Below are 27,466 nucleotides of genomic sequence, written 5' to 3'. Positions count from 1 at the left end.
CTTAACATTGGGAGGTTCGGGGAGTGTTTATTCCAAAAGCCGTTCTTAACATAGGAAGGTTGAGGGTGTTTATTCCAAAAGTCGTTCTTAACATGGGGAGTTGGCGGTTGTTTATTCTGGAAGCCGTTCTTAACATAGAGAGGTTGGGTGTGTTTATTCCAGAAGCCATTCTGAACATGGGGAGGTTGGGAGTGTTTATTCAGAAAGCCGTTCTCAACATATGGAAACTGGGGATGTTTATTCCGGAAGTCGTTCTTAACATGGGGAGGCTGGGGATGTTTATTCTGAAAGCCATTCTTAACATCGGGTGATTGGGGTTGTTTATTCCCAAAGCCGTTCTTAATAGGGGGAGGTTGGGAGTATTTATTCTGAAAGTTGTTTTTAATATTTTTAAAGAAAATTGTGGAGGTGGACCTATTTGTTTATCACACGTGCATACACACATGGTTGATAGTGAATTACAGATCATAATACAGATCTTTATATCTCGAAAACTACTTGTCTCTGCAAAATTTAAATGAAATTTTCTTATTTAGCATAGTCAAAAACTTTTAAAAGTTATCATTTTAAAGAAAATTTTGGAGGTGAACCTAATGTAAAAAAATACCAAACAAAAATATAAGTATATATTGCTTGTATTGATTGGACTATTGTTCTTTTCTTGAATGTTATTTGTGCAACGTTTTGGTTGGAATGACCTTTGACCGTCTTCAGGCAGGTTGGTTGTTGTTTGGAAAAGAAAAGAGAAAAGTTACTGGCTCCGCTGAAATTTTCGTACTTTGTGAGTTAATATTTATTTTATTGTTATAGTTTCGAATTTGTGAAAAAATTGCTTGACAAAGGGACATGTCGAAAATTACAAAAACTCATCAATTGCTTTTGGGTTTTTAGTATAAAATAAGTCGGCTAAAACAAAAACGTCAGCCATTAAAGTGGCAAAAAGGGAGATAAGTACGTCTCCATGTATTCACGATCTTCAAGGTGTTCACATCCCAACTTTCAGTACAAAAATACTTTTAGCTATAAATAATTTTCTATTCAATGAATTTTCGCAATTTTTTAATATCTTACTATTTTCGACATGACAATTAAGTTGGTGTTGTTTTTGCTTAAAACAACATGTTTTTAAAAATCGATGTCGACTTTAATTTAAAAAAAATAACAAACAAGAAACAAATAAATTCACATTTAACGTGTTATTGTGTTTAATTAGTGGGTTTGTATTACTGTACACATAGATTCGAAAAAGTTGTCAAAAAACAAATATAGAACAAATAAATGTTATCAAAGGCAAGATAAGTTACTTTTCTACCTAACTGGATATAATTCACGTGTTTTTATTCAGTGTAACATGTTTATTCAGCTCGAAAAACATGCAATGTTTACCGATGTATTGGAAAATTCAAAATGGCAGCCGACTGTCTCTCGGAGAGGGTACGTTTGGGAAAAGGTATTATAAATAATAAACTAGACAAAATACTGTTAGAAATTCGCTCAATATATGTTACCGTGACATAAGTTGACATATATTCGGTTGTTTTCTAACAGTATTTTGTCTAGTTTATTATTTATAATACCTTTTCCCAAACGTACCCTCTCCGAGAGACAGTCGGCTGCCATTTTGAATTTTCCAATACATCGGTAAACATTGCATGTTTTTCGAGCTGAATAAACATGTTACACTGAATAAAAACACGTGAATAATATCCAGTTAGGTAGAAAAGTAACTTATCTTGCCTTTGATAACATTTATTTGTTCTATATTTGTTTTTTGACAACTTTTTCGAATCTATGTGTACAGTAATACAAACCCTAATTAGTTTTTAATTTGGTAATTAAACGCGATTCGGGGCAACTTATAAAACTTAGCACAATAAATATCTTCTTTTTTAAAAAATATGCGCTAAAAGTTAAAAGGTCGTAACCTTAAGTTGACCACGAGACGTACGTACACATAGCCAAAGGCCGTAGACATGCGGTCGCACGTACACACAGGTGTAGGCCGTTTTTATTATTTATTTATTTATTTTTTTTTTTTAGGTAATCCGGTATATTAACTAATCAGCAAGAAATTAAGATTTTGCGATTATTTGAAAAAAAAAAAAAAAAAAAAAAAAAAAAAAGGATCAATATCTAGAATCTTTTCAACTCCATAAAAACCTTTACAATGACGACCTCTGAATGGTTTCGGGGGTGCTGAAACTAATATATACTTTTAAAGTGGCGCAGATAGTTTTCATATGAAGAAATGACTTTTTCAAAAAGTGGGGGGTCACTTTTCCATATAAATTTAATGTAAAATGAGCACCCACATTTAGGCCATCTAATAAGGGGGCATTTTTCTTTTTTTTTTTTTTTTTTTTTTTTTTGCTTTGATCTGTCAGTAAAGACCCGAAAGGATATTAAAGAACTGTTTTTTTTTTTTTTTTTTTTTTTTTAATCAGTATCAGATACGTGTAATTACTTCAGTTGTCAGTGGTGACGATTTCTGTTACGCGCATATTTCTGCCACAAGCCAGTAGTTTTTCCGGATATTAAGAAATGTTATTTTTTATGTTATCAGGAAAATTACGGGTTTGCAGCGAATTTAAATGCTATATTCGTTTTCAGCATACCCGAAAATCCTTGAAAGTCGACATGTTAAAGGTGATTATTAAGTGGAGAGTCAGTAAACTTTTACCAAAACGGTTTCCAGGCAGACCCCCCCCCCACCAAAAAAAAAAAAAATTATCACTAGGTGGTCAGAAAGTGAGTGGCTAGTTTGACGTTAAATTTATATATTTGACGTTATTATATATTTCATCTCCACTTTTTGAGACGTAATTTCTTTATATCATGAAAACTATTTCTCTACGTCGCTTTTATAGTATATATTCATTTTCAGCACCCCCGAAAACCCTTGAAAGTCATAATTGTAAGGATGTTTTAGGAATTAGAAAAATTCTAAACAATGACCAAATTTTTTTTTTTCATCCATCATCAAATCCTAAATTCCTGCTATCAGTTTTGCAAGATTACTTAGTCCTATCATTTTTGTTTTTCTCTATTGATATTCATTGATATTCATTGATATTCATTGATATTCATATTAAAAACTTTTTTCTTTTTATTTTAGTTTTTTATTTTATTTTTGTTTACTTGCCTCCCCACGAGATCAGAGTTTGGCACAAGGTCGGTTTTTAATGTAGGGGAAACCAGCTCCCTCAAAAGAGGCACTCTTGTTAATAACAAAAATAAAAACATGTATTAGTCATGTAGGATTTCTCCTCCATCGAGACCAACCCGAAGACCAAGAAAGATAAAAGGGCAACCATTTTTTTCTGAACAATTTTGTTATATATGGGTATTGGGTCGTGTAATTGCTTTCATCTGCAAAAGATCTTGGTAATTTGCATATTTTTTGAAGATTCATTTCAATTAATTCCCTATTAGGTTTATTTTTGATTTTCTTATGGGATGATCATCTTTAGTTAACTATTACGTGTAATTATATTCATGCAGATATTCTACATGATTTATACTTGCATAATATTTGCATGAAATTGTAAACCCTAACCTCTTTCTAAATATATATATTTATGTATGCATATATATATATATATATATATATATATATATATATATATATATATATATATATATATTTGTTTAAAATAGTTTGCCTACCAAACTTCTCTGTCAGTTTTTGTCTGCAGACATGAAACTTAATATATAAGGTAATCGAACACATGCGAAACTTTGTATTTGGGTTAAGCCAGGGAAAATCGGTACAAAAGTTTGAAAATTACAGAAATGAAGTATTACAAATATGCATGCCATAGGTATTCATTTTTAGCCTTACAACAAACATGTCTTCATAGGTCAGGCATTAACGTCAAAGGAAAAAATAAATTATAAGCTAAAAATTTTGGTTTTGATTCTGGGTGGTGGCGCTCGAGTCATTTTTTTTTTTAATTTAACTTTTTAAATCATTGCTATATGTTGGGTCTATATATATAAACTAGCCTGGGCACCCGGCGTTGCCCAGGTCTTTGGAGGTGTGTGTTAAGCAGGAAAAAAAAAAGTGGTAGTAGGCAGGCAGACTTGAACTCATAATGTGAAAAGAATGTGAAAAAAAATGTGATGCCTTTGCCATTGCGTCCATCGGCAAACCAGAAGTGGTGAAGGTTTAAATTAAGGCTAGCCAATTGAAAAGAGGGGATGAGTTTCGAAAATATTGGCAAAAAAAGCGACCCCTCCTTGTAGAAAAGTTCCCAGTTGAGGGTGAAGGAATTAATGATTTAGCCAATTTTTCGATATTTGTTGTCCAAAGGGTCAAGCTTTAAAACGATACAAATTTCATAAAAATCCGTTGCCTCTGTTGAAAGTTTTAGGCAGACATACAAACATACATACATACATACATTTAAACAGATAGGTGAGATTTATATTATAGAAGGCAAGCTGGGCGTGTGTTCATGTATGTCCACAAAAGTCTTTTTGTGTTGGGGTTCGGATTATGGTTAGGGTTAGATTCCGGGAGAAGTTTTCTTATACTTTCTAGATTGTAATATCTCAGATTCACCAACGGATATTGTCTCTATCTTTTTTTGATCGAATTTTAAAAACTTCCCGCTGTCCTGTTGTGTAGGCTGTTTGTCTTTTTCGTATAAAGCAAAACTATTCAAACGCAAATCACAGCTCAACGGTCTGCTGGCCGGCACTGCACAAAAATGAGATTAGTTCTCAGTCAATAGAGGGGGAAATATACTGAGAAAATTTCATTTTTAAACAAAGTGTGTCACATTTTGTTTTTGTGGGAAAACAAATAAATACCGACAGAAAGCGCCAAGCTTACCTGGCCCTCAGCCAGTTTTAAAAGCAGCATTCATTTCTGCGCATGCGAATCCTATGATTCTTAACTTAATTACCAACTTATTGAACTCAATATCCCATTTGGCCTAATGATTAGCAAGGAAAACTAATTATGCTATGTTTTTGAGTTCGATCCCACGTCTCCTCTATCGTTTTTATTTTTTATTTCAATTCACTATCCTCTTTGACTTAATGGTTAGCAAGGAAAACTAATTACGCACCTCTCTATCTTTTTATTTTAACCACCTGAAAGCTATTCTTAACATCACTTCATCCTTGTGCTAATATCCTCCAACCAGGCAACGCCAGGTACCCCCACTAATATAATAATAAATACGAAATCTGCATTAATCAAAATATCATATTTAAGCATATTTTATGACTGGGCAATGCCGGGCGGCCTGCTAGTTTTAAAATAAAAAAAGACTTATTTTAGGGTATGGGAGTCGGTATTGGAATGAAAAAAAATTAATCCGAATTTTTGATTCCAAAAACGATTCTTTTAAATGTTTTGGTTGTTTAAATCGTGCATATAATTTAATTAGATATAATTTGTGTTCAGTTCTGCATTAAATACTAATACGTATTAATCGCTAGATATAGATCTAATACAGAACTGACCTACCAGTAAAACTAACATTTATAGATCATAATAATTAGTTTAAAAATTGAACCCTAAAAATCACATGTTTCTTCTGTTACGACTTGGCTATCTCCACTGGGGACTGTAGAGATAGGATCGCAACAATAATAAAAAAAACTATAATTTTTCTCAGGATTAAAAAAAATAAATACGGGAAGGGATTATCCAAATTCTTCAGAGACAACGGTAAAACACAAGACAGAAAACCACAACCGAAATCGAAATAACAAACACAAGGCTGATGGGAATTATGAATTATTTATTTATAACAACACCAAAAAAAAAAAAAAAATATGTAAAAAAAAAAAAAAAAATGTAAAAAAAAAAAAAAATATGTAAAAAAAAAAAAATATGTAAAAAAAAAAAAAAAAATGTAAAAAAAAAAAAAAAATATGTAAAAAAAAAAAAATATGTAAAAAAAAAAAATATGTAAAAAAAAAAAAATATGTAAAAAAAAAAAAATGCAATTGTTTTGATTGTTTAAAATGTAATGCATGAAAGAAAATAAATTGTCTTTATCGAGAGAGAATATTCAAGTTAAATATATGCCAGACCCAAATACGACATTTTCGTACTGATCATTGTCGTCTGCTCAGTTCAAAACAAAAAGAGAGTAAGAGAGAGAGAGAGAGAGAGAGAGAGAGAGAGAGAGAGAGAGAGATTTTGTTTCACTCACTGTCTTAGCGTCTTTACTTCTTTCTTCTTTTTATCCGATTTCCTTCCGAAAAACTGTCTCCAAAATATCTTAAGTGGACGCATTTTCAATATTCATCGAATTCTTTTCCGTCTTATCCGGCTTCCTTTTGCAAAAACTTATTCCAAATACATCAAGTGGACTCCTTTCCAATGTTTATTAAGCGCGCCGTCCTCGGCTTTATCAACTGCAATGCTATATTACTGCTAATATTACAACTGCTCGCAGTATCGCCGCTGACGACTGCTTCACTCGGTAGCGAAGTGCAGACTCTGTTTTTTTGTCGTTCGTAAGTACGCAGGTTAAAACGCCCCCTCTCTCCATATATATTTTTTCACCTCCCCCTCTCTATACAGCCTGCCAGCGTTCTCTTTCTTTTCTTCTTTTGTCCACTCTCTATATATCTCTTCACATCCTCTCTCGTTGTGATTATTTTTTGACTGAGCGCAGACGACAACAAAATTGATGAAAATAAAAAAAAACAAACAAACTCCTATTCTCTCTCGATTTTGAACAAAAACTTTAATTAATTACATTTTTTTTACTAAAAATGTAGCACTTCTTATGACAGTTTATTTAGTTTTTGACAAAAAAAAGTCAATGAAATGTATGGGGTGTGAGTTCCGTTATAAAAGCATTGATTTAGTTTTTAAATAAGTAAAGGTGCACTTGAAGCAAAATTACAATGTAATATTATGAAAACAAACAAATATTTTACTTGTTTGAAATTTATAATTTAAAAATATTTCAGAGTCAAACTCCATCCTCAGTATTTTGTATATCATTCTGGCATTTCAAAATACAACCGCAGATCTTTACTGATTTTTTTTTCCAACATTACAACATGGCAAGAAAGAAGAAGAAGAAAAAAAGAAAAATAAGATGTACAAAATACTGAGGATGGAGTTTGACTCTGAAATATATTTAAATTATAAATTTCAAACAAGTAAAATATTTGTTTATTTTCATAATATTGCGATGTAATTTAACTTTCAAGCGCACCTGATGCATATTTTATTTTATTCAATGAAACATATATTTTTTTTATTATTCACTGGAATGTGAACATTTTCGCTTTTGATAAATTTTAAAGCAAAAAAATCATTAAAGGGCAACATGCTTCTGGTGAGGCCTCTCGATGCCATATTAGTGGGTAATTGTTACGGCTTTACCTTATCATGTTCTACAAAAAAAAATTCTTCGTTTCTTTTTCTCTCTTAGTTTCACTCTCTGTCCTGCTCTAAGCAAATCTGACGACCTAGTCCACAAATTCCAAAATTCCATCATGACAAGTTTCAAGAAAAAATACACGATTAAACCTGGTTCTTCAACTTCCAACGTAGACCCCTACTACCATGTCTCCTTCTCCAACATCAGGGGTCTACATTCTAACCTTCCAGAGGTTGAAACCCAATTACAGGAGACTAAACCAGACCTTTTATTGTTAAGTGAAACTGGCATTGGACAAGCTATTTCCCTAGAAGAGTTCGCAATTAAAGGATACTCTAACTTAACTTCTAAATCTGACCCCCAAGATCGCCATGGGCATGGAATATGTGCCTATATTAAAGATGGCTTTCCATGTGGTAGGGACATCTCCAGAGAAGATCCTAACTTACCCTATATGTGCTTCCGGGTTACATTAGCTCACATTACTGCATTTATATTTACTCTCTATCGCTCCCACAACAGCAGAGTTACTATTTTTAAAAGCATATCTGAGAAAATTGACCAAGTCCTATCTGCTTATCCTTCAGCTAACATTCACGTATGTGAAGACTTCACTGTTCACAACGTGGAATAGTTGGCCCACTCAAACAAGACCTATGATGAGGGAAGGTTCTGTCATGATTTTTCCATTACTATAAGCAATTGTTCATGAACCCACCCGTGTGCTCGACAATGATGGCTAGTATGCGAGTCTACCAGACCTTTTTCGCACAACTTGCCCTGAACTATGTTCAGTTTCTGTTCCGTCTCCTCTTGGATCTTCCGACCACTCTGTTATATCAATTAACATAAAAATGAAATGCAATAAGTCCCCAGACGTACCTCTCCATTGTACAGTATATCGATACACTAAGGCTGATTGGGATAGCTTCCGTACATTTATATCGGCTCTACCTCTGTATTCCATGTTTAGAAAGGATGTGTCCTCTATAGCATCAGACCTGACGAAATGATTAATTGTAGGTATAGACCGTTTCATACCCTCGAAAAAGTTCCAGCAAAAACCTAACAGCCAGCCATGGTTCTCTCCAGAATGTGCTGCTGCCATTGCGCACAGAAATCACTTTTTCCACTGCTTCCAACGTAATAGATGTATGGAAACTAAAGCCGCTTTCAGGACTGCCAGCAACTATTGTAAGAAAGTAATTAAGAACACAAGAGAGTTGTATGCTCAGTCCGTCAAGTCCAAAGTAGCTGAGCAGCGGCTTGGTTCCCACCAGTTTTGGCAAATTTTTTATTTTTTCTCTTTTTCCTTATCACAGGTTTGACTTTAATCCTGAATATTTGTCTTGTTTTCTTATCTTCTCCTAAATCATTTTTTGTCAAAAATACTATTATTAACCAATACTTTTTCTTATATTTAAAACGAGGAAAAAAAAGTCTCCCATGAAATTGAACATTTCCCAAATTATTGCATATTATCTGAACTCAAAAACATGCGGCTTTTTTTTTCTAAAGTATGCATTACTTCTAGTTAATACATAACCCTAAGGGTATTACTTCTTAACCAGCTTTTTAAACGAGTTAAAAATAACCAGACTTTTTCAATTTGATAAAAGTTCCATTATAGCATATTTATTATGGGGTGGAGCTGGAACGGTTTAACATCCCAGCTCGACCTAGATAAAGGTAAAAAGTATCCATGCATTAACATGGGAGGGGGAGACTATCTTCAAGTACTATCCTAAGCCAGGAATGGGGCAACGGACTTATAAAGTAGATATTAATAAGTCCTTCTCACTTTTTCTTTTATTTATTTTATTTTATATATTTACTTATTTATTTATTTATTTTTTCCCCCAATGGAGAGTAGATAATACATGTGGATGTGTTATCGGCAGCTCCAGTAACTCTCGCTTCTCTTTTTTTGTCCTTCAGTCCTCATTTCCAATGAATGATTTTTCTGACAAAGGGTGAAGAAAAAGCTGCTTTCCAGGTCGGTAGTACTTTGTAAAGAGTAGCCTGAGATATCGGAAAATTTCTGTTTCTATGTCTATCCTTGTGGTCATGTCACTAGTAAGGGTGCTGGAGGTAAACGTTTCATCTGGGCTGATGTTACCTGCCTGATAGTCAGGGACTCTAACCTTGGATTAACCACTAAGGAGGTTGTCCTCAGCAGGTGCAAACTACCGTGGCTGCTGTATTGCCATTTGGTGAATGGATTCTGGAGCATACAGTAGTTTCTGGTAGGGCCTCTTGATGCCATACTAGTGGGTAATTGTTACGATTTTACCTTATCATGTGCCACAAAACAAAAAAATTTCTTGTCTTTTTTCTCTCTTATTTTCCCTCTCTGTCCTGCTCCAACCAAGAATACCGACCTGCTCCACAAACCCCAAAACCTTAACAATCATGACAAATCTCCAAAAACGAAACATGAATAAACCTAGAACCCCATCCTCCAATGTAAACCCCTACACCCAGGTCTCCTTCTCCAACATCAGGGGTCTACAATCCAACCTTCCAAAGATTGAAACACATTACAGGAGACGAAACCGGACATATTCTTTCTAAGTGAAACTGGCATAGGGCCAACCACTTCTCTAGACGAATTCATAATTAAAGGATACTCCAACTTAACCTCTAAATCTGACCCCCAAGATCGCCATGGGCATGGAGTATGTGCCTACATCAAAGATGGCTTTCCATGTGATAGGGATATCTTCAGAGAAGACCCTAATTTACCTTATATGTGCTTCCGGGTTGAACTAGCTTACACCACTGCATTTATATTTGCCCTCTATCGCACCCACAACAGTGGGGTTACTATCTTTAAGAGTATATCTGAGAAAATTGACCACATCCTGTCTGTTCATCCATCGGCTAAGATTCACATTTGCGGTGACTTCAATGTCCATAATTTGGAATGACTGACCCGCTCAAATAAAACCGATGACGAGGGGAGGTTTTGTCATGATTTTGCCATTGCCTATGACCTCACTCAGATTGTTCACGAACCCACCCATGTGCCCGATACAACCGGTCAATATGCAAGCCTTCTACACCTTTTCCTCACAACTTCCCGCTGTGTTCCTTTTTTTTCTGTTTTCCCCTGAGCTGTGTTCATGTTCCGTTCTATCTCCTCTGGGATCCTCTGACCACTCCGTTGTATCAGTTAAGATAAAAATGAAATGTAATAAATCTTCAGACGTACCTCTCCACAATACTGTATATCGATACCAAAAAATTCCAACAAAAACCTAACAGCCAGCCATGGTTCTCATCGCGCACAGAAATCACTCTTTCCATAGCTACCAACGTAATAGATGTACTGAGACTAAAGCTGCTTTCAGGACTGCCAGCAACCACTGTAAAAGAGTAATAAAACATGCAAGAAAGCTATATGCTCAGTCTATTAAATCCAAAGTAGCTGAGCAGCGGCTTGGTTCCCACCAGTTCTGGCAAATAGCAAACAGGATCTTGAACAGAAGTGTGCGTTCTATCCCAACTATCATCAATGGACCAGAGGTCATCTCGTCAGCATCAGACAAGGCCAGACTATTTGCCAAGAACTTTGCAGCTAATTCTACCCTATGCGACAATGACTATCAACTCCCTGTATTTCATCCTATAACAGACAACACGCTATGCAACATACAAATATCTGTGCATGAAGTCGCCAAGCTAATCAAGAACCTTGATTCCAGTAAAGCAACTGGCCCTGATGGCATTCCAGTTATAGTGCTGAAAAAGCTCCAACCAGAACTTGCGCCCATATTACAAAACTGTTTAAGCATTGCCTTAAAGAGAAGTGCTTTCGAACGCCCTGGAAAACCTCATCAGTATGCCCTGTATTTAAGAATTCAGGTGAAAAGTAATCTCCCTCTCAGTACAGACCAATAAGTCTCCTGTGTGTCATGAGTAAGTTGTTGGAATCCATATTAAATAAAGAAGTAGTCAACCACCTCAACAGAAACAACCTTCTTAGTGACATGCAATATGGTTTCCGCTCTGCAAGATCTACAGCAGATGTGCTAACACTTATATCACACAGAATTAGTGAATCTCTTGACAAAGGTTTCCTTTCCAGGGCAATTGCTCTTGCCATATCGAAAGCCTTTGATAAGGTATGGCATAAAGGCCTACTTCACAAGATTTCCAGCTAGGGTATTACTGGAAATGTTTTCTCAATCATTAAATCATTTCTCTCCGGTAGGTTCATAAGACTAGTGGTTGATGGGCAGAAATCAGAGGCTTGCAGTATTAATGCTGGAGTCCCTCAGGGGTCCATCCTGGGCCTACTCTCTTTCTGATCTACATCAATGATCTCCCAAAACACATACTTAAATCATTCGTTGACATCTATGCTGATGACACTACCATCTATGGCAACACATCAAAGGCCGTAAATGACAAAGTTCTCTCTAATTCTCTTTCCTCTGATCTTGAGCGCATGGTACAATGGGGAAGAGGTGGCTGGTCACTTTTAATGCATCCAAAACCAAGCTTCTAACTTTACATCATCAATGCTCTGATCCCCATCTGGCATCAATTGAAATGGATTGCTCTCGTCTTGAGGAGGCTCCATGTTTTAACAAGCTTCTGGGTTTGACCTTTACTCCTGATCTGAAATGGAATGTACATCAAATCTGTTGCCAGAAACGCTGGGAAAATGCTAGGATCCTTCTACCGCTCCAGAAGATGTCTCACTATTGATGCAATTCTCTATCTGTATAAAAGCCAAGTACGTCCAAGGAAGGAGTAATGCTGCCACATCTGGGCAGGAGCTGCTAAAAACAGCCTATCCTACCTTGACAGAGTACAAAATAGACTTTGTGGTTTGGTGGGGGGTGCCCTTTTCTCTTCCCTGCAGCCTCTCTCCCACAGAAGAGACGTTGCGAGCCTGTCTTTGTTTTATCGTTATTTTCATGGAACGTACTCGTCTAAGCTCCAATCTCTCGTCCCCCCTCGCCAATCTTTCACGAGAAACACCCGTCTGGCTGAAACTACTGCCAATAATTTTCCCCACTCTTTATCTGTGCCTAAATCCAAACGTAGATTCCATGAGCAAAGCTTCTTTCTTAGAACTGCACGCCAGTGGAACTCCCTGCCGCTTGCCTGTTTCCCACTTGATTACAACTTGGATGTCTCATAAACAAACTCCTGACAAACCGCCCCATTAAGTAAGACACTATATCAAAACCCCCAATACTAATGATTACTACAATACATTGATTACTGTATACGCAATAACCCTTATCCCTGAGTGGCCTTCGGGCCTTGATAAGTGGTGACCCCCATGTAAAAAAAAAAAACAGAATCCCGAACAGAAGCATGTGCTCTATCCCAATTATTATCAATGGACCTGAGGTAATCTCGTCAGCATCAGACAAAGCCAAACTCTTTGCCAAGAACTTTGCAGCTAATTCTATGCTTTGCGACCAAGGCCGCCAACCCCCAATATTTCCTCCTGTATCAGAAAATACGCTATGTGATATGCATATATCTGTATGTGATGTTGCCAAGCTAATCAAAAACCTTGATTCCAGTAAAGCAACAAGCCCTGACGGTATTCCAATTATAGTACTCAAAAACTTCAACCAGAACTAGCGCCCATACTTACAAAACTGTTTAAACGTTCTCTTAAGGAGAATAGCTTCCCATCACCCTGGAAAATCTCATCAGTATGCCCTGTATTTAAGAATGCAGGTGATCGCTCATCTCCCTCTCAGTATAGGCCAATAAGTCTCCTGTGCGTCATGAGTAAGTTGCTGGAATCTGTGTTAAATAGAGAAGTAATCAACTATCTCAACAAAAATAACCTTCTTAGTGACACTCAATATGGTTTCCGTTCTGTTAGATGTACAGCAGATGTGCTTACAGTTATATCTCATAGGATTAGCAAATCTCTCGACGGAGGCAACCTTTCTAGGGCAATTGATAGGGTATGGCATAAAGGTTTACTTCACAAGATCTCTAGCTATGGTATAGCTGGAAATGTCTTCTCAATTATTAAATCATTTCTTTCTGATAGGTTCATAAGAGTAGTAGTTGAGGGCCAAAAACTAGAAGCCCACAGTATTAATGCTGGAGTCCCTCAGGGATCCATCCAGGGCCCAACTCTTTTCCTGATCTACATCAATGATCTTCCAAATCACATCCTTACATCATTTGTAGACATTTATGGTGATGACACTACCATTTATGGTAGCACATCTAAGACAGTAAACGACCAAGTTCTCTCCGATTCTCTCTCCTCTGATCTTGAGCATGTGGTACAATGGGGAAAGGAGTGGCTGCTTACTTTTAATGCATCTAAAACCAAGCTTCTCTCTTTACATCATCAACACTCTGATCCCCATCTGGCATCAATTGAAATGAATGGCTCTCGTCTTTAGGAGGCCTCAAGTTTTAACAAGCTTCTGGGCTTGACTGTTGCTCCTGATCTTAAATGGAACACATACATCAAATCTGTTGCCAAGGCCGCTGGAAAAATGGTGGTATCTTTCTATTGATCCAGTAGATATTTCACTGCTGATGCAATTCTCTATCTTTATAAAAGCCAGATATGTCCAAGGATGGAATACTGTTGCCACATTTGGGCAGGAGCTGCTAGAAAGGATTTGTCCTGTCTTGATAAAGTTCAAAATAGACTTCGTAGCCTCGTAGGAGATGTCCTTTTCTCTTCCCTGGAACCTCTATCTCACAGAAGAGATGTTGCAAGTTTGTCTCTGATGTATCGTTATTTTCATGGAAAGTGTTCGACTGAGCTTCAGCCTATGGTCCCCCCTCGCAAACTTTCACAAGAAACACTCGTCTAGCTGAAAACACTATCAATGATCCCCCCCACTCTTTATCTGTGTCTCAACCTAAACATAGATTCCATGAAAAAAGCTTCTTTCTTAGAACTGCATGCCTGTGGAATTGTCTTCCGTTTTCCTGCTTTCCGGCTGACTACAATATGGTTGTCTTCAAGTCTAACGTAAACAAGTTCTTGATGAGCCGTTTCATATAAGTTAACAAATTTACCGAATTGATTACTATATTGTCCAATTTGTACTGTACACTCTTTAATCTTTATCCTCGAGTGGCCTCTTGGCCTTGATAATGTGGTGATGCCTGTGTAAAAAAAAAAGTACAAATCAGTAATTGGGCCCACTAATGTGATAAAACCTCCACGTACATCGACAAAGGATCAGGGAAACAAGAAAAAGCGCAAGTGAGGATTACACTTTCTTCTTAGAAACAATGCATTTGTTGTGCGTTCTACGTAAAGGATTCTATTTCGTGACATCGCTTGTTTGATGAGATGCTTTTTACTTCAACCGATAAACAATGCCCAAATTTGGTCTTCAAATTGCAAGATTGTTGAACTTGCAATTATGCTGAGATTGTATATAAATTTATAATTGTGTCCCCATCTCAATCCTATTTCTTACATTATTTTAAGTTGATAGTGACAAAATAAAGAAAAGTTGCACAATAAATTTCTTGTATCCAGTTTGGAGCTAACCGATTCAATATATACCAATTGATACAGTGATGGATAAAGTAACTTATGAGATATTGGCCTTGTTTGCAAAATATGCATGTTCACCTGGATCAAGGTAGCAACTTGTGTTCCATTAATTGTAGACAATGTAATGTGTTTTGGTATTAAATGACAAAGTGTCGATTTTTCCACAAAAGATTTTATATGAATTTTAAGAGTTGTCTCCCTCAATTCATACAACTGTAATGCACTGAATAGGTATGCACCAAATCAAAGTGCAGGTGATTAATGCAAACTCAATGCAGTAATAAAGATTTTCATTTATATGCAAACGAAATACGGATAAATAAAACTGTTTTTCTCAGATTTATTTTATTGCAAAGATTTATTTGAATAAGTTTTAAATGAAGAAGGAAAACACAACAGCAAAAGCTTGCTCTTATATTAAATATATATTTTTATTAAAATACAAATGCTTACACGTCTTGATGAGTGCTGAATTAAACTGATTTACTAGAGGCAAATAAAAACAGATACAATAAACTCCACAACAAAGCACCATAAAATGTTCTTCAAATTGAACAGGTATTTGTTGTATGTAGACCTTTCAAGAATATACATTCAATGGAAAAAGCAACTCTGTCACAACTTTTAATTAATTTAAATCTCATCATGTTTTAATTAATTTAAATCCCATCATGTTTCAATTAATTTAAATCCCATCATGTTTCAATTAATTTAAATCCCATCATGTTTTAATTAATTTAAATCCAATCATGTTTTAATTAATTTAAATCCCATCATGTTTTAATTAATTTAAATCCCATCATGTTTTAATTTATTTAAATCATGTTTTAATTAATTTAAATCATGTTTTAATTAATTTAAATCATGTTTTAATTAATTTAAATCCCATCATGTTTTAATTAATTTAAATCATGTTTTAATTAATTTAAATCCCATCATGTTTTAATTAATTTAAATCCAATCATGTTTTAATTAATTTAAATCATGTTTTAATTAATTTAAATCATGTTTTAATTAATTTAAATCCAATCATGTTTTAATTTATTTAAATCATGTTTTAATTAATTTAAATCATGTTTTAATTAATTTAAATCATGTCTAATTAATTTAAATCATGTTTTAATTAATTTAAATCATGTTTTAATTAATTTAAATCATGTTTTAATTAATTTTGTGTTTCTGAAAAACAATTAGAAGTCAGTCAAGAGCAGATTACTAAAGCTTTCATTTTTTTTGTTCAGTTTTTTTTTAATTTATTTTTGTTCAGTTTTTTTTTAATTTATTTTTGTTCAGTTTTTTTTATTTATTTTTGTTCAGTTTTTTTTATTTATTTTTGTTCAGTTTTTTAAATTTATTTTTGTTCAGTTTAAATTTATTTTTGTTCAGTTTTTTTTTAATTTATTTTTGTTCAGTTTTTTTTTATTTATTTTTGTTCAGTTTTTTTTAAATATATTTTTGTTCAGTTTTTTTTAAATATATTTTTGTTCGTTTTTTTTTAAATTTATTTTTGTTCAGTTTTTTTAAATTTATTTTTGTTCAGTTTTTTTTTAATTTATTTTTGTTCATTTTTTTTTTAATTTACATTTGTTCAGTTTTTTTAAAATTTATTTTTGTTCAGTTTTTTTAAAATTTATTTTTGTTCAGTTTTTTAAAAATTTATTTTGTTCAGCTTTTTTAAAATTTATTTTGTTCAGTTTTTTGTGTAAGAAAAAACGATTGGCTCTTCTGGTATAAACACTGCATATCCATTAACAAATGTGATTTCTGATATTTGCAGAATGTGTTTGTGTGTTTTATACTTGTGAACTCGTGCACATCCTCCTCAGCAGCCGGCAATGTCAGGTACAACAACATAGTCAGACAAGAAAATGAAGAAGAAGACCATGGCAACATTGGGGTGAATGATGCTATCAAACAGTGACCATATGGTTTTATATTTCAATAAACTTGCTTTGTTCTGAATGATGAGTTTTGCATATTTTGGAGGAATTTAATGTTGTTATAAATGATTATATATATATATATATATATATATATATATATATATATATATATATATATATATATATATACAGGGTGATGCATAAGTTTGGACCAAATCATTTGTTGTAAATTGTTTATAAGTAAATCAATTGTTATACATAAACTATAAATTGTTTATAAGTAAATCAATTGTTATACATAAACTATAAATTGTTTATAAGTAAATCAATTGTTATACATAAACTATGAATTGTTTATAAGTAAATCAATTGTTATACATAAACTATAAATTGTTTATAAGTAAATCAATTGTTATACATAAACTATAAATTGTTTATAAGTAAATCAATTGTTATACATAAACTATGAATTGTTATATAATCAATTGTTATACATAAACTATGAATTGTTTATAAGTAAATCAATTGTTATACATAAACTATAAATTGTTTATAAGTAAATCAATTGTTATACATAAACTATAAATTGTTTATAAGTAAATCAATTGTTATACATAAACTATGAATTGTTATATAATCAATTGTTATACATAAACTATAAATTGTTTATAAGTAAATCAATTGTTATACATAAACTATGAATTGGGTGGCTTCATCGGAAATTTATTATATAACAATTTAAAGTTTACATATTAATTTACTTATAGACAATTTATGACGATTGGGGTCAGTCTGTATATACACGTTTGTATGCAGCATTTTTTCTTAAAGATTGTTTATTAAATAATACAGAACATTGATTGAAGAGCACATGATTTTTAATGGTGATTCAGCCATTTGATTGCATTATTTAGAGAGCGTTAGTATTAAAAACATTTGAGGATGCTTTTACTGTTCTTCAGATGAATGTTATTAATAAACGGCTTTTTAGGTTTTATGTTCAGAGATTCTAATATTATCTTTGTAGATGAAAGTGCTTCAATACATTAGATTTCTTCAAAAGAACATGAATTCTATCTTTTCTTTTTAGTTTTGTTCAGTTTGGTTGAAGAGAAAGGCACACCCTCCTTTTTCCAAAAGTCTCTCCGTATGTCATCTCTACTTTGAATGTTGATTTTCACCCATGAATCGCATCAGCTTTTACTTAATACATCTGATTGGTTTTCAAGAAACACAAATCACTCACAAAAATGTAAATACCCTCATGCTTGTGCAGTATAATGCGACCTAAAAATCTGATTCATTCAGAATAACATGGATTGTGTTTTTCATTTTTGTTCAGTTTGATCAAAGACATGCAGCGTCGCCCCTCCTGGGGCAAACACTGGCCAATGTGTTTGCATATGTGTCAAGAGTTGTGATTTCTGCCGAAACGAAGAGTCACATTCTTGGCAAGAATATGGCTTCTTCCCTGTATGTGTTTGGAAATGTCGTAACAAATGCGATTTTTGAGTGAACGAAAAATCACAAATTTCACATTTAAATGGCCTCTCCCCTGTGTGTGTTTGGACATGTTTGAGTAAATTTGATTTATCAACGAACGTCGATGGACAAACTTCGCACGAATATGGACGATCGCCAGTATGGATTCGCGTGTGGATTAATAAATGCGATTTCCGCGAGAATGAAGAATTGCAGATGTCGCAGAGAAACGGCTTCTCGCCACTGTGCATCTGCAGGTGTCGCAACAAATTGGATTTGCGACGAAAAGTAGCATCACAAACTTCGCACGAATATGGCCGATCTTCTGTATGAATCCGAGCGTGGTCCAACATATTGGATTTGCGGGAAAAATTAGAGCCACACACTTCGCAAGAAAACGGTTTTTCTCCACTGTGTGTCTGCCGGTGCCGCAATAAATGTGATTTCTCAAAGAAAGACGCACAACATTCGTCGCATGAATATGGACGCACACCACCATTATGCGACTGCACATGCGCCAACAAATGCGATTTCCGCGAAAAAGTTGAATCGCAAAGTTTGCATGGAAATGGCTTTGCTCCGTTATGTGTTTGAACGTGTCGCAACAAATTTGATTTCTGACGAAATGAAGATTCGCAAATTTCACACGAATATGGACGCTCACCCGTATGTGTTCGAACATGAATTAACAAATGCGATTTGCGTGTGAAAGATGAGCCACACACTTCACAGGGGAATTGCTTCTTGTCAGCATTTCTTTTTTGTCCATCTTCTTTTTTTGTGTCACAGTTAAGTGAAGAAACAGACATTTTATAGTATTGATTTTTGGTTTCAATTCGGACCTTAGTTCTTGTCGACAATCCTCCTTCAGCTAGTGACAAATTTTCCAGTTTGCAAACCTAAATTGCTTAAGTAGCAGGTAGACTCTACCTATTACTCAGCTTTCACACTCCGTCTTTGTCAGCACAAAAGTACAATCAGGGACTCATCAGATGTTTAAGTAATAGAGATTTTCAGACCAAGAAATAAAATTGAAATTATCAAGTAATCTGTATATGAAATTGAAAGTGATTATATCTATATTTGATTATATACGAGTTTGTTTTAAAACGTTTTCAGTAAAAATGTTATTCTATTTCTTATATTCTTTCACAAAATTTGGTGTTAATTCAATTTCCTTTTTTCATTGCAATATTATAACGTTTAAGGACTATATTTGATTATATATGAAATTAACATGGATCAATATTTCCAAAACATATAATTAACATGGATCAATATTTCCAAAACATATAATTAACATGGATCAATATTTCCAAACATCCAATTAAAGTGGATCAATATTTCCAAAACATATAATTAACATGGATCAATATTTCCAGATATCCAGGTCATTCAAAATCAGTAACCGATCAAAATTCCTATTTGTTGCTGGAGAATCTGTAAATATAAAATGATATGAGTAAAAGATATGTTTTAAGAAAATAAACGTCTTTTTTGTTGGTTTTTACATAATAATGACTTTATTTGTGTTCTCTTTAGTTTTTACTAGACTACCCATGACCCGTTGGGTCAGTATGTTATATTAGCTATGGAATTTATGTATGAGCGTGACACTTGTGATGTAAAGAAAATAGTTTTTTTTGACATAACAGAAACATTTCTATGAAAGTATATTAAAATGAAAAAAGAATATAGATAGATTTCTATGAGTCGTTCTGTTTATTATAATTGATTATTTTTGTAAAAAATTTACAGTTACTGAATTATAAGTGGTTCACCATACTTATAGGTAAATGTGCACTGAACAGATACCATAATACTTATTATAGTTAAATTCAAATTTTGATATATCTGCTTTTTTTTTTTACATCGTTCATTTCTGTAAGTTATTTGAAACCCCACTCTTCCCATGTTAAATAATAATTTTGAAATAATAATGCTAATATTTCAGCGTCCCAATTGTTCTTTTGTTTTTTGTTTATTTTAAATCCCACTCTTCCCATGTTAAATAATAATTTCAAAATAATAACGTTAATATTTCAGCATCCCAATTGTTTTTTTGTTTTTTTCCGTGTTTAAATTATCCAAATAAACAATTGTTAATACTGTCTGCTTTTTTTTACATCATTCATTTCTGTATTACGTTTAAGTTATTTTAAACCCCACTCTTTCCATCTTAAATAATTTTGAAATAATAACGTTAATATTTCAATGCACAGGTCATGCGCGCATGTGCAACAGGATGTTGTAAACCAGAAAGTGGGTTATATACATCGTTACAAGGTCATTTGAGTTTTATAATTATATAGATATATAACCTATTAAATGCACTGTGATCTATTTTCTAAAATGATTTCCTTATAATTGATTGAAAATAGTGAGTGAACTAAAGATTTATTTCTCCTTTAGAATAAATCATACTTGCAGTAGTTCATCCCAAGTTGATAAAATGTCGAATTTGTCATAAATAATCGAACTTGAGAAAAAATGAGAAAAAAAGGACCAAAAAAAACTGTGCCCTTTTTCTTTTTTCTCTTCAAAGATTATGAAGAAGGCAATGCTGATTTCTAACAAGCAATTTGTGGAGGCAATGTTGTGTTAACTTTAAGTAATCATTCAACCCCACATCCGGTGTCATACCTTGTGTTGTGGTTGCAAGGTTGAACAATAATTAGTAAGGAAATACAATGAAGACGCAAACAACAAGATAACGCAATAATAAGTGTATTAAAGAAAAAGGTATATTTACAATATGTACAAATGACGGTGTCGAGTCAGAGAGTCTTGGTGGGAGGACATGTACGCTCTTCGGCGTCACTTCTGGTGGCATTTGAGTAAGACACACCAAGGCCAACCTAGGCTTGCCATTTATAGTGTTATGTTATTCGCATATGCAAATAAGTGGTTGCCACCACAACACCTTGTAAGAAAATATTGACATTAAAATTAAATTGAATTGCTACATGTACCGAGTCAATGAAAATGTAATTGTAAGTGAAATAAAAAACATTTCTGCTTGCAATTCTGAAATGTTTAAGGTGTCAATTTTTCATAAACAAATTTTGTGCAGAAAATAATCTATGCACATTATTCAAGTGCTCACATGGTTTTTACATTCGAGTCAGCAACAATTTTAAAGCTTGTACAAAATATTTTGTACAAAATATTTTGTACAAAATATTTTGTACAAAATATTTTGTACAAAATATTTTGTACTAAATATTTAGTACAAAATATTTAGTACAAAATATTTTGTACTAAATATTTAGTACAAAATATTTTGTACTAAATATTTAGTACAAAATATTTTGTACAAAATATTTTGTACAAAATATTTTGTACTAAATATTTTGTACAAAATATTTTGTACTAAATATTTTGTACAAAATATTTTGTACTAAATATTTTGTACTAAATATTTTGTACAAAATATTTAGTACAAAATATTTTGTACTAAATATTTTGGGTAAAACTGACCATATCCCACTTGCAATGCTTAAAAATTAGCTACTCATGTGAGAGAATGTCACATGGAGACAACTTACGTAAAAATTACCAACTCAACAAAATATGGCTTTGTTAACCTCAATAGAATAAACGCGTCTGGTGTTATATGTATTCTCTTTACTTAAATTTTTTTTTTGTTTGAAAGAAAAAGAGATTTAATTAAATGAATGCAACTTCGAAATTGTCAGCCAATTCACTGTTCCAATTTTGAAGCAGATTTTTAGAGGCATCAACTTCATAGAACAATTTTTAATGCAAAAACCTGTCATATTAGTAATAAGTAGTTCTATCATAGGAATAAGTAAAATAAGGTTACATATATCAGAAAGACAAGAAAATTCTTACAGGTTTTAACTTTTAAATTTAGATGAAGTTATTTGAGCTCAAACAAAAATTTACTGATTGAAAAAAGCAACATCTGAATCAACACACTTGTGCCAATGTAAAACAAGTGTATTTATGCCAGTAACGTAAAAATCTTGTATTCTGGTGGCGATGAAGTTGCTGAAGGTGTTTTTGATATCACTTAAGTTTTTGAAGCAGTTCTCATGAGGAAAGTTGTTGAGATGCTTGAAAAAGTGATAGTCGGTAGGTGAGAGGTCTGGAGAGTATGGTGGATGAGGCAGAGTTTCGAAGCCCAATTCATTCTGTAGGATTAGTTTAGAAACATGTCATCAGGCATTGTCATGGAGGAGAATTGGGTCTTTTCTGTTGACTAATGCTGGATGTTGTTGTCGAAGTTTCTGATGCATTTCATCCATTTGTTGACAGTACTGCTTTGCCGTAATGGTTTTGCATGCAAAAAACTGTAACGGATGAGTCAGCATGATCTTCTTTTTATGCAACTCTGGCTTCAGAAAGTCTTGTGGAGCTTTGTTGGCATCTAACCACTGAAATGAGCATTGCCGGTTGTCTTAAAGAACCCACTTTTCATTACAATTCACCACTCTACTGAGAAACGGGTCGTTCTTGTTACGTAAAAGAAGACGACACTTCATAACAGCATTTCTTTTAGTTGTTCAATTCGTGAGGCAGCCATTTATCAAGTTTTTTGTCTTTCTAATCGCTCTCAACTTGTTGGAAAAATGATTCAGAAGCAAATTCTCGAGCAGTTGTGCATTAATTGGCTTCAACTAAGGCTCTTAATCGATCGTTGTCAGCATCCGATGATGATGATGATGAACACTATGCTCATCTTCTTCAAGACTCTTGTTGCTGCCATGAAATTTCTTAAACCACCATTGTGCTGTGCATTCAATACTGTTCCTAGGCCAAACACTTCGTTGATATTAAATGCTGTTTCAGCAGCTTTTTAGTCTAGCTTGAATTAAGAAAATTGTGCGAATTTGCTCTTTTTCCCATCTTGTATTCAACGTTCTGAAAAAAGACAATTGTTTAAAACTGAAATAATATTATTTAGAAAGCCATTCTTAACATGGGAGGGAAGGCTGTACTGTCACCTAACAATTTAAGAAAAAAAAAGATATCAGAAAACTTGAATTTAACTTGAAAATATTATTAAAAAGCACAAGTTAAACAGTGCACAAGCACCTCTTTTTTTTAAATTAAATTGTTAGGCATAAGTACAGCCTCCCCATGTTAAGAATGGCTTACTAAATAATATCATTATTTTATAGGTATCAGCAAAAATGGGCGGGCAAAAATAGAGGGACCTAGTTTTGAAAAACAATTTATCATAATTTTTTTTGTAGGTTTCCGACTATTTTTTTGATTGTATTTGAAAGATTAGAGACTAAAGTTAATTTCCTAAAGGAAAAAAAAATATTTGTACACGTGAAAAAAAAAAAAGTTATGAAAAATGGTTTCATGGCGAGCTAACCAATTCAGGTAAATTTTGAAATTAAAGTCATTGTAAAAATCCTTTAAAAGATAAATATTAGTTTTCTGGGTCTATTTCAAAGATAATTAGTAAAGTCCTAACATATTGAATTTAAAAAAAAAAACACCTTATTTGTACAAAAAAAACTTAATTAGTTCTCAAAAATCAAGTAATTTACTGTTCGCCAAAAACGCAACAAACTAAAAAAAAAATGTAAACACGATTATAAGGAGGCCGAAAATTTCAGCCAATCAAAACGCTATTTCAAAATGAAGTCATGATAGTAAAAAGAAGTAGGGGTGTCAGATTTCTTTTCTTTTTTTCCCCCTAGACGTGCATCCGTACATTCCTATTCTGAACGTTTGTATCAATTTTTTTTTTCATTTTTTAATTTAATTATTTTTTTATGTTCCTGTTTTTAAATTATTATTATTTTTTTTATTGTCTGAGATTATATAAAAATTATGTTACGCCGAAAGTTTCACATTCTTGCGAGCAAGGAAATTAAAATCTTGCATAAAAAAATTATGTGAAATCTGTAATTAAAAAAAAAAAAGTAGAAATATTTTTGCTATTATAATTTTTGTGTGAAAATATTAAATAAACAATGCTTAATTCAATGGCAATATCGGTAGTTCGAGAAATTCATTTTTCTTTGAGTTATATTGAATTCATTAATACGGCCTTTAGGGTCTTTTTTCGTAATGTTCCTGTAAAAGTTTTTTATTATTATTATTATTGTTAAAAATTACGATGCTTTATTTATATAAAAAAAAAAGCAAAAATAAATTCTTGCGTTTTTTATTTACTACTGAAAACTATAACTTTAGTAAAGGTATTTTTTGTTTGAATAAAATAATACATTTCCACTAAGATTTAAATAAACATAATTAGTTCATTATATTCCGCGATCATTATTTGATAAATACTGAAAATTTCATTAAAATTTGTTAATTTCCTGATTTTTTGGTGAATTTTTAAGTAAAGGGAGGGAGGTCAAAATGTTTATACACTTATAGAGCATCGGCATTCATTTTGCCCGCACCTATATTTCAGTACTGTAACATAAGTGCATAAGTACCGAAGTTATTTTTCCAGGAAGAAGAGTTACTTATCTTGCCATTGGTAACATTTTTTTATTACATATTTTTTTTTTTTTTGCAACTTTTTCGTCCTGCAAAATAAGCAAACTATCTTTAAAAAAAAAAAAATAAACAAAACAGTATATCAATGTATTTCATTACTTTTTTGATAAACTCTCATTCAGTGAACACAGTTTACCTTAATGGGCAAAATTCCGAGAATTAAGGGAAAAAATAAATTAAGTTGAATTCTTTCTTATCAATAGATTGCATCAAATTTAAACATCGAAAACGAGTTTTTTTTTCTTTTCTTAACCTGAAAATAATAATAAAATGAAAAACAATTTCTTTAGTGATTCAACTTACCTTTATGTATTTCTATTGCCATATTCGTTTTGTATGCAAAAAAAGAAACTTAATAAAAACAATCAGGTGTTAATCACAATAAAAATGTTAAATATAAATTCCACCATCAAGAGAAAATATATTCATTTGTTAAAAAAATAAAAACTCTGACAAGGGTGGTAACTCTGCATAAAGTAATCAAGGGAGATAATTGATATGAATTAACTGCCCTTTTATGTGTGTGTGTGTGTGTTTGTGTGGATATATATATATATATATATATATATATATATAATGGAGAGAGATAAAAAGAAACAAAGCAAGTTATATGTCCATCAACGTTTCGTCTTTATTGTGAGACTTCTAGATGAATATATTAAAGATGAAATGTTGGTGGACATATAACTTTATTTGCTTCTTTTTTTATCCCTCTGTCTTGCTGGAATACTATTTCCATTATTCTCATCATATATATGTGCGCATTTGTGTATCAATATATAATACATAATCATGGTGACACACCTGTTCTCATCAAAGTCAAACAACGTTGAGCCTGGCCAGTTCCAGATAGCTGACCATATGGGAATAACAAGTGCTGTATGTTCTCTCCGCTTATCTCAGCGTTTCCAATCATCTTGAACTTCCATTTGCCACTGATATTTAACACCAACTCATGAGAAGTCTGGTTGAAGACTGCGCAACTCTTGCCACAAAAATTCCATGTGCAGCCACCCTTACAGTGGGTATTCATAGTCTGTCAAGACTGAAGGAAGATATATATATATATTCCAAGTTAAATATATCCAAAAGTTAAACCAACAAATATAACGAGATCATTGATAGTGCACAATAAAAACAGCAGGATATTATTTTAATATGTTTTCATCCACATACAGTACTGTTTCACTGTATCACAGCTTATCAGTGCAGCTAGATAAGTAACTAACTCAAGTCAGGATCGAAACTTGACAGCTCAAACGACAGTCAACACTGCTCGCTATTCAGCTGCTGCTATGTGGGTAGTGAATTAACAATATTTTGACATCGTCCAAATGCCTAAGCTCGATTTGTTTACACAAAGAGCATCGCTTAATATGCTAACGGCAGTACATCACTTTCCAATATAAGCACATAATTTTATAAAACATTTGAATAACACTGGGTGCAGTGCCATTATTAATTGTTGAGGGTTTGCAATTTATATATATATATATATATATATATATATATATATATATATATTTTTTTACATAGGCGTCACCACTTATCAATGCCGATAGGCCACTCAAGGATAAGGGTTAAAGAGTGTAGAGTAGTCAAAAGGACAATATAGTAACCAATAGTAATGGAAGTTCGGTAAATTTGTTAACTTAAGTGGAACGGCTCATCAGAAACTTGTTCACGTTAGACTTGAAGACAACCATATTATAGACAGCTGGAAAGCAGGAAAACAGAAGACAATTCCACAGGCGTGCAGTTCTAAGAAAGAAGCTTTGATCATGGAATCTATGTCTACAGGGTGACCACGAGGTATGCAAATGAGATGCTCCTGATTGTCGATCTGAAATCGGCATATCTGCGGCGTGGCTAAGAAAAAACAACTTCTCGGGGGTTAACGTTTTCAGGTTCACTACAACGCGGGCCTAAGTCAGGTCGAGCAGCATCATTTGCTTCACGGTGGCCCTCGATTTCCTTTTCTTCACTGCCCTCACTGCATACCGGCAACGTCACACGACGCAGGTCTAAGATATGCCGGGGAACGCCATTCACCATCACATTGTTCTTCGACTGCAATCCTGTTACGACCCCTCTTTTCCAACGAGTGGTACACTGTGCATTGGGGGGTTTCACCCACACCTCTTCACCTACTTTGATAGTGGCTTCTTCACTCTCAATTCCTGCTGTTTTGTTGCACGGATGCCGCCACTTATATGTGAAAACGGCCCTATGAGGCACAGTTGTCTCATCTTGTTTGGTCTTCGGCGAGATGTTATACCAAAACACCGCCTCTATGGGTGATACGTTGCTTTTTTCCGCAGCGGCTTTAATGGTGCGATGATTCCTCTCCACTATTCCGTTGCCACTCGGCCGATACGCTGCTCTGAAAAATTGCCTTACTCCCCACTTATCGCACACCCCTTTAAAGGCTTCTGATCGGAAAGCGGGGCCATTGTCCATTAAGAGTTCCTCAACCGGCCCTCTCTCCAAAAATATCTCCTCGATGACCCCTCCGATCGCCCATGCAGCTTCTGCCCTGATCTCTCTCCAGATGGCAAACCTTCCCGGTCCACAGTCGACCATCGACAGATACAATTTGTGGCGATAGTGTGTCACATCAATGGCCAATCGCTTCCAGTCCTCCGCAATGTGTAGCTCTCCTGCTTCGTGTCTGGACGGTCCAGGGTCAATTGATTGGCACTCTCAACAGTTCTCCACCACCTCCC

The 27,466-nt window shown here is 33.6% G+C and overlaps 1 protein-coding gene across 1 annotated transcript; it reads right to left on the bottom strand.

Annotated features, from left to right (window-relative positions):
• Positions 1-17,623: 17,623 nt before the first annotated feature.
• LOC145269307 (uncharacterized) lies at positions 17,624-25,201 on the bottom strand. Its single transcript, XM_080125009.1, has 2 exons — positions 25,044-25,201; positions 17,624-19,685 (listed from the first exon to the last, which is right to left on the bottom strand). The coding sequence occupies exon 2, from the start codon at positions 19,052-19,054 to the stop codon at positions 18,092-18,094; it is 963 nt and encodes a 320-aa protein (XP_079981135.1). The 5' UTR covers positions 19,055-19,685; positions 25,044-25,201; the 3' UTR covers positions 17,624-18,091.
• Between the last annotated feature and the right edge of the window lie 2,265 nt (positions 25,202-27,466).

Source organism: Euprymna scolopes, chromosome 45 (assembly GCF_053919585.1).
Source record: "Euprymna scolopes isolate OS-2025 chromosome 45, ASM5391958v1, whole genome shotgun sequence".
NCBI classification, from domain to species: Eukaryota; Metazoa; Mollusca; class Cephalopoda; order Sepiida; family Sepiolidae; genus Euprymna; species Euprymna scolopes.
This window is presented reverse-complemented; position numbering and strand designations above follow the sequence as displayed.

Bases quoted from the DNA above. Each gene is read 5' to 3' on its own strand.
- LOC145269307 (XM_080125009.1), bottom strand. From the start codon at position 19,054: ATGTCTGTTTCTTCACTTAACTGTGACACAAAAAAAGAAGATGGACAA.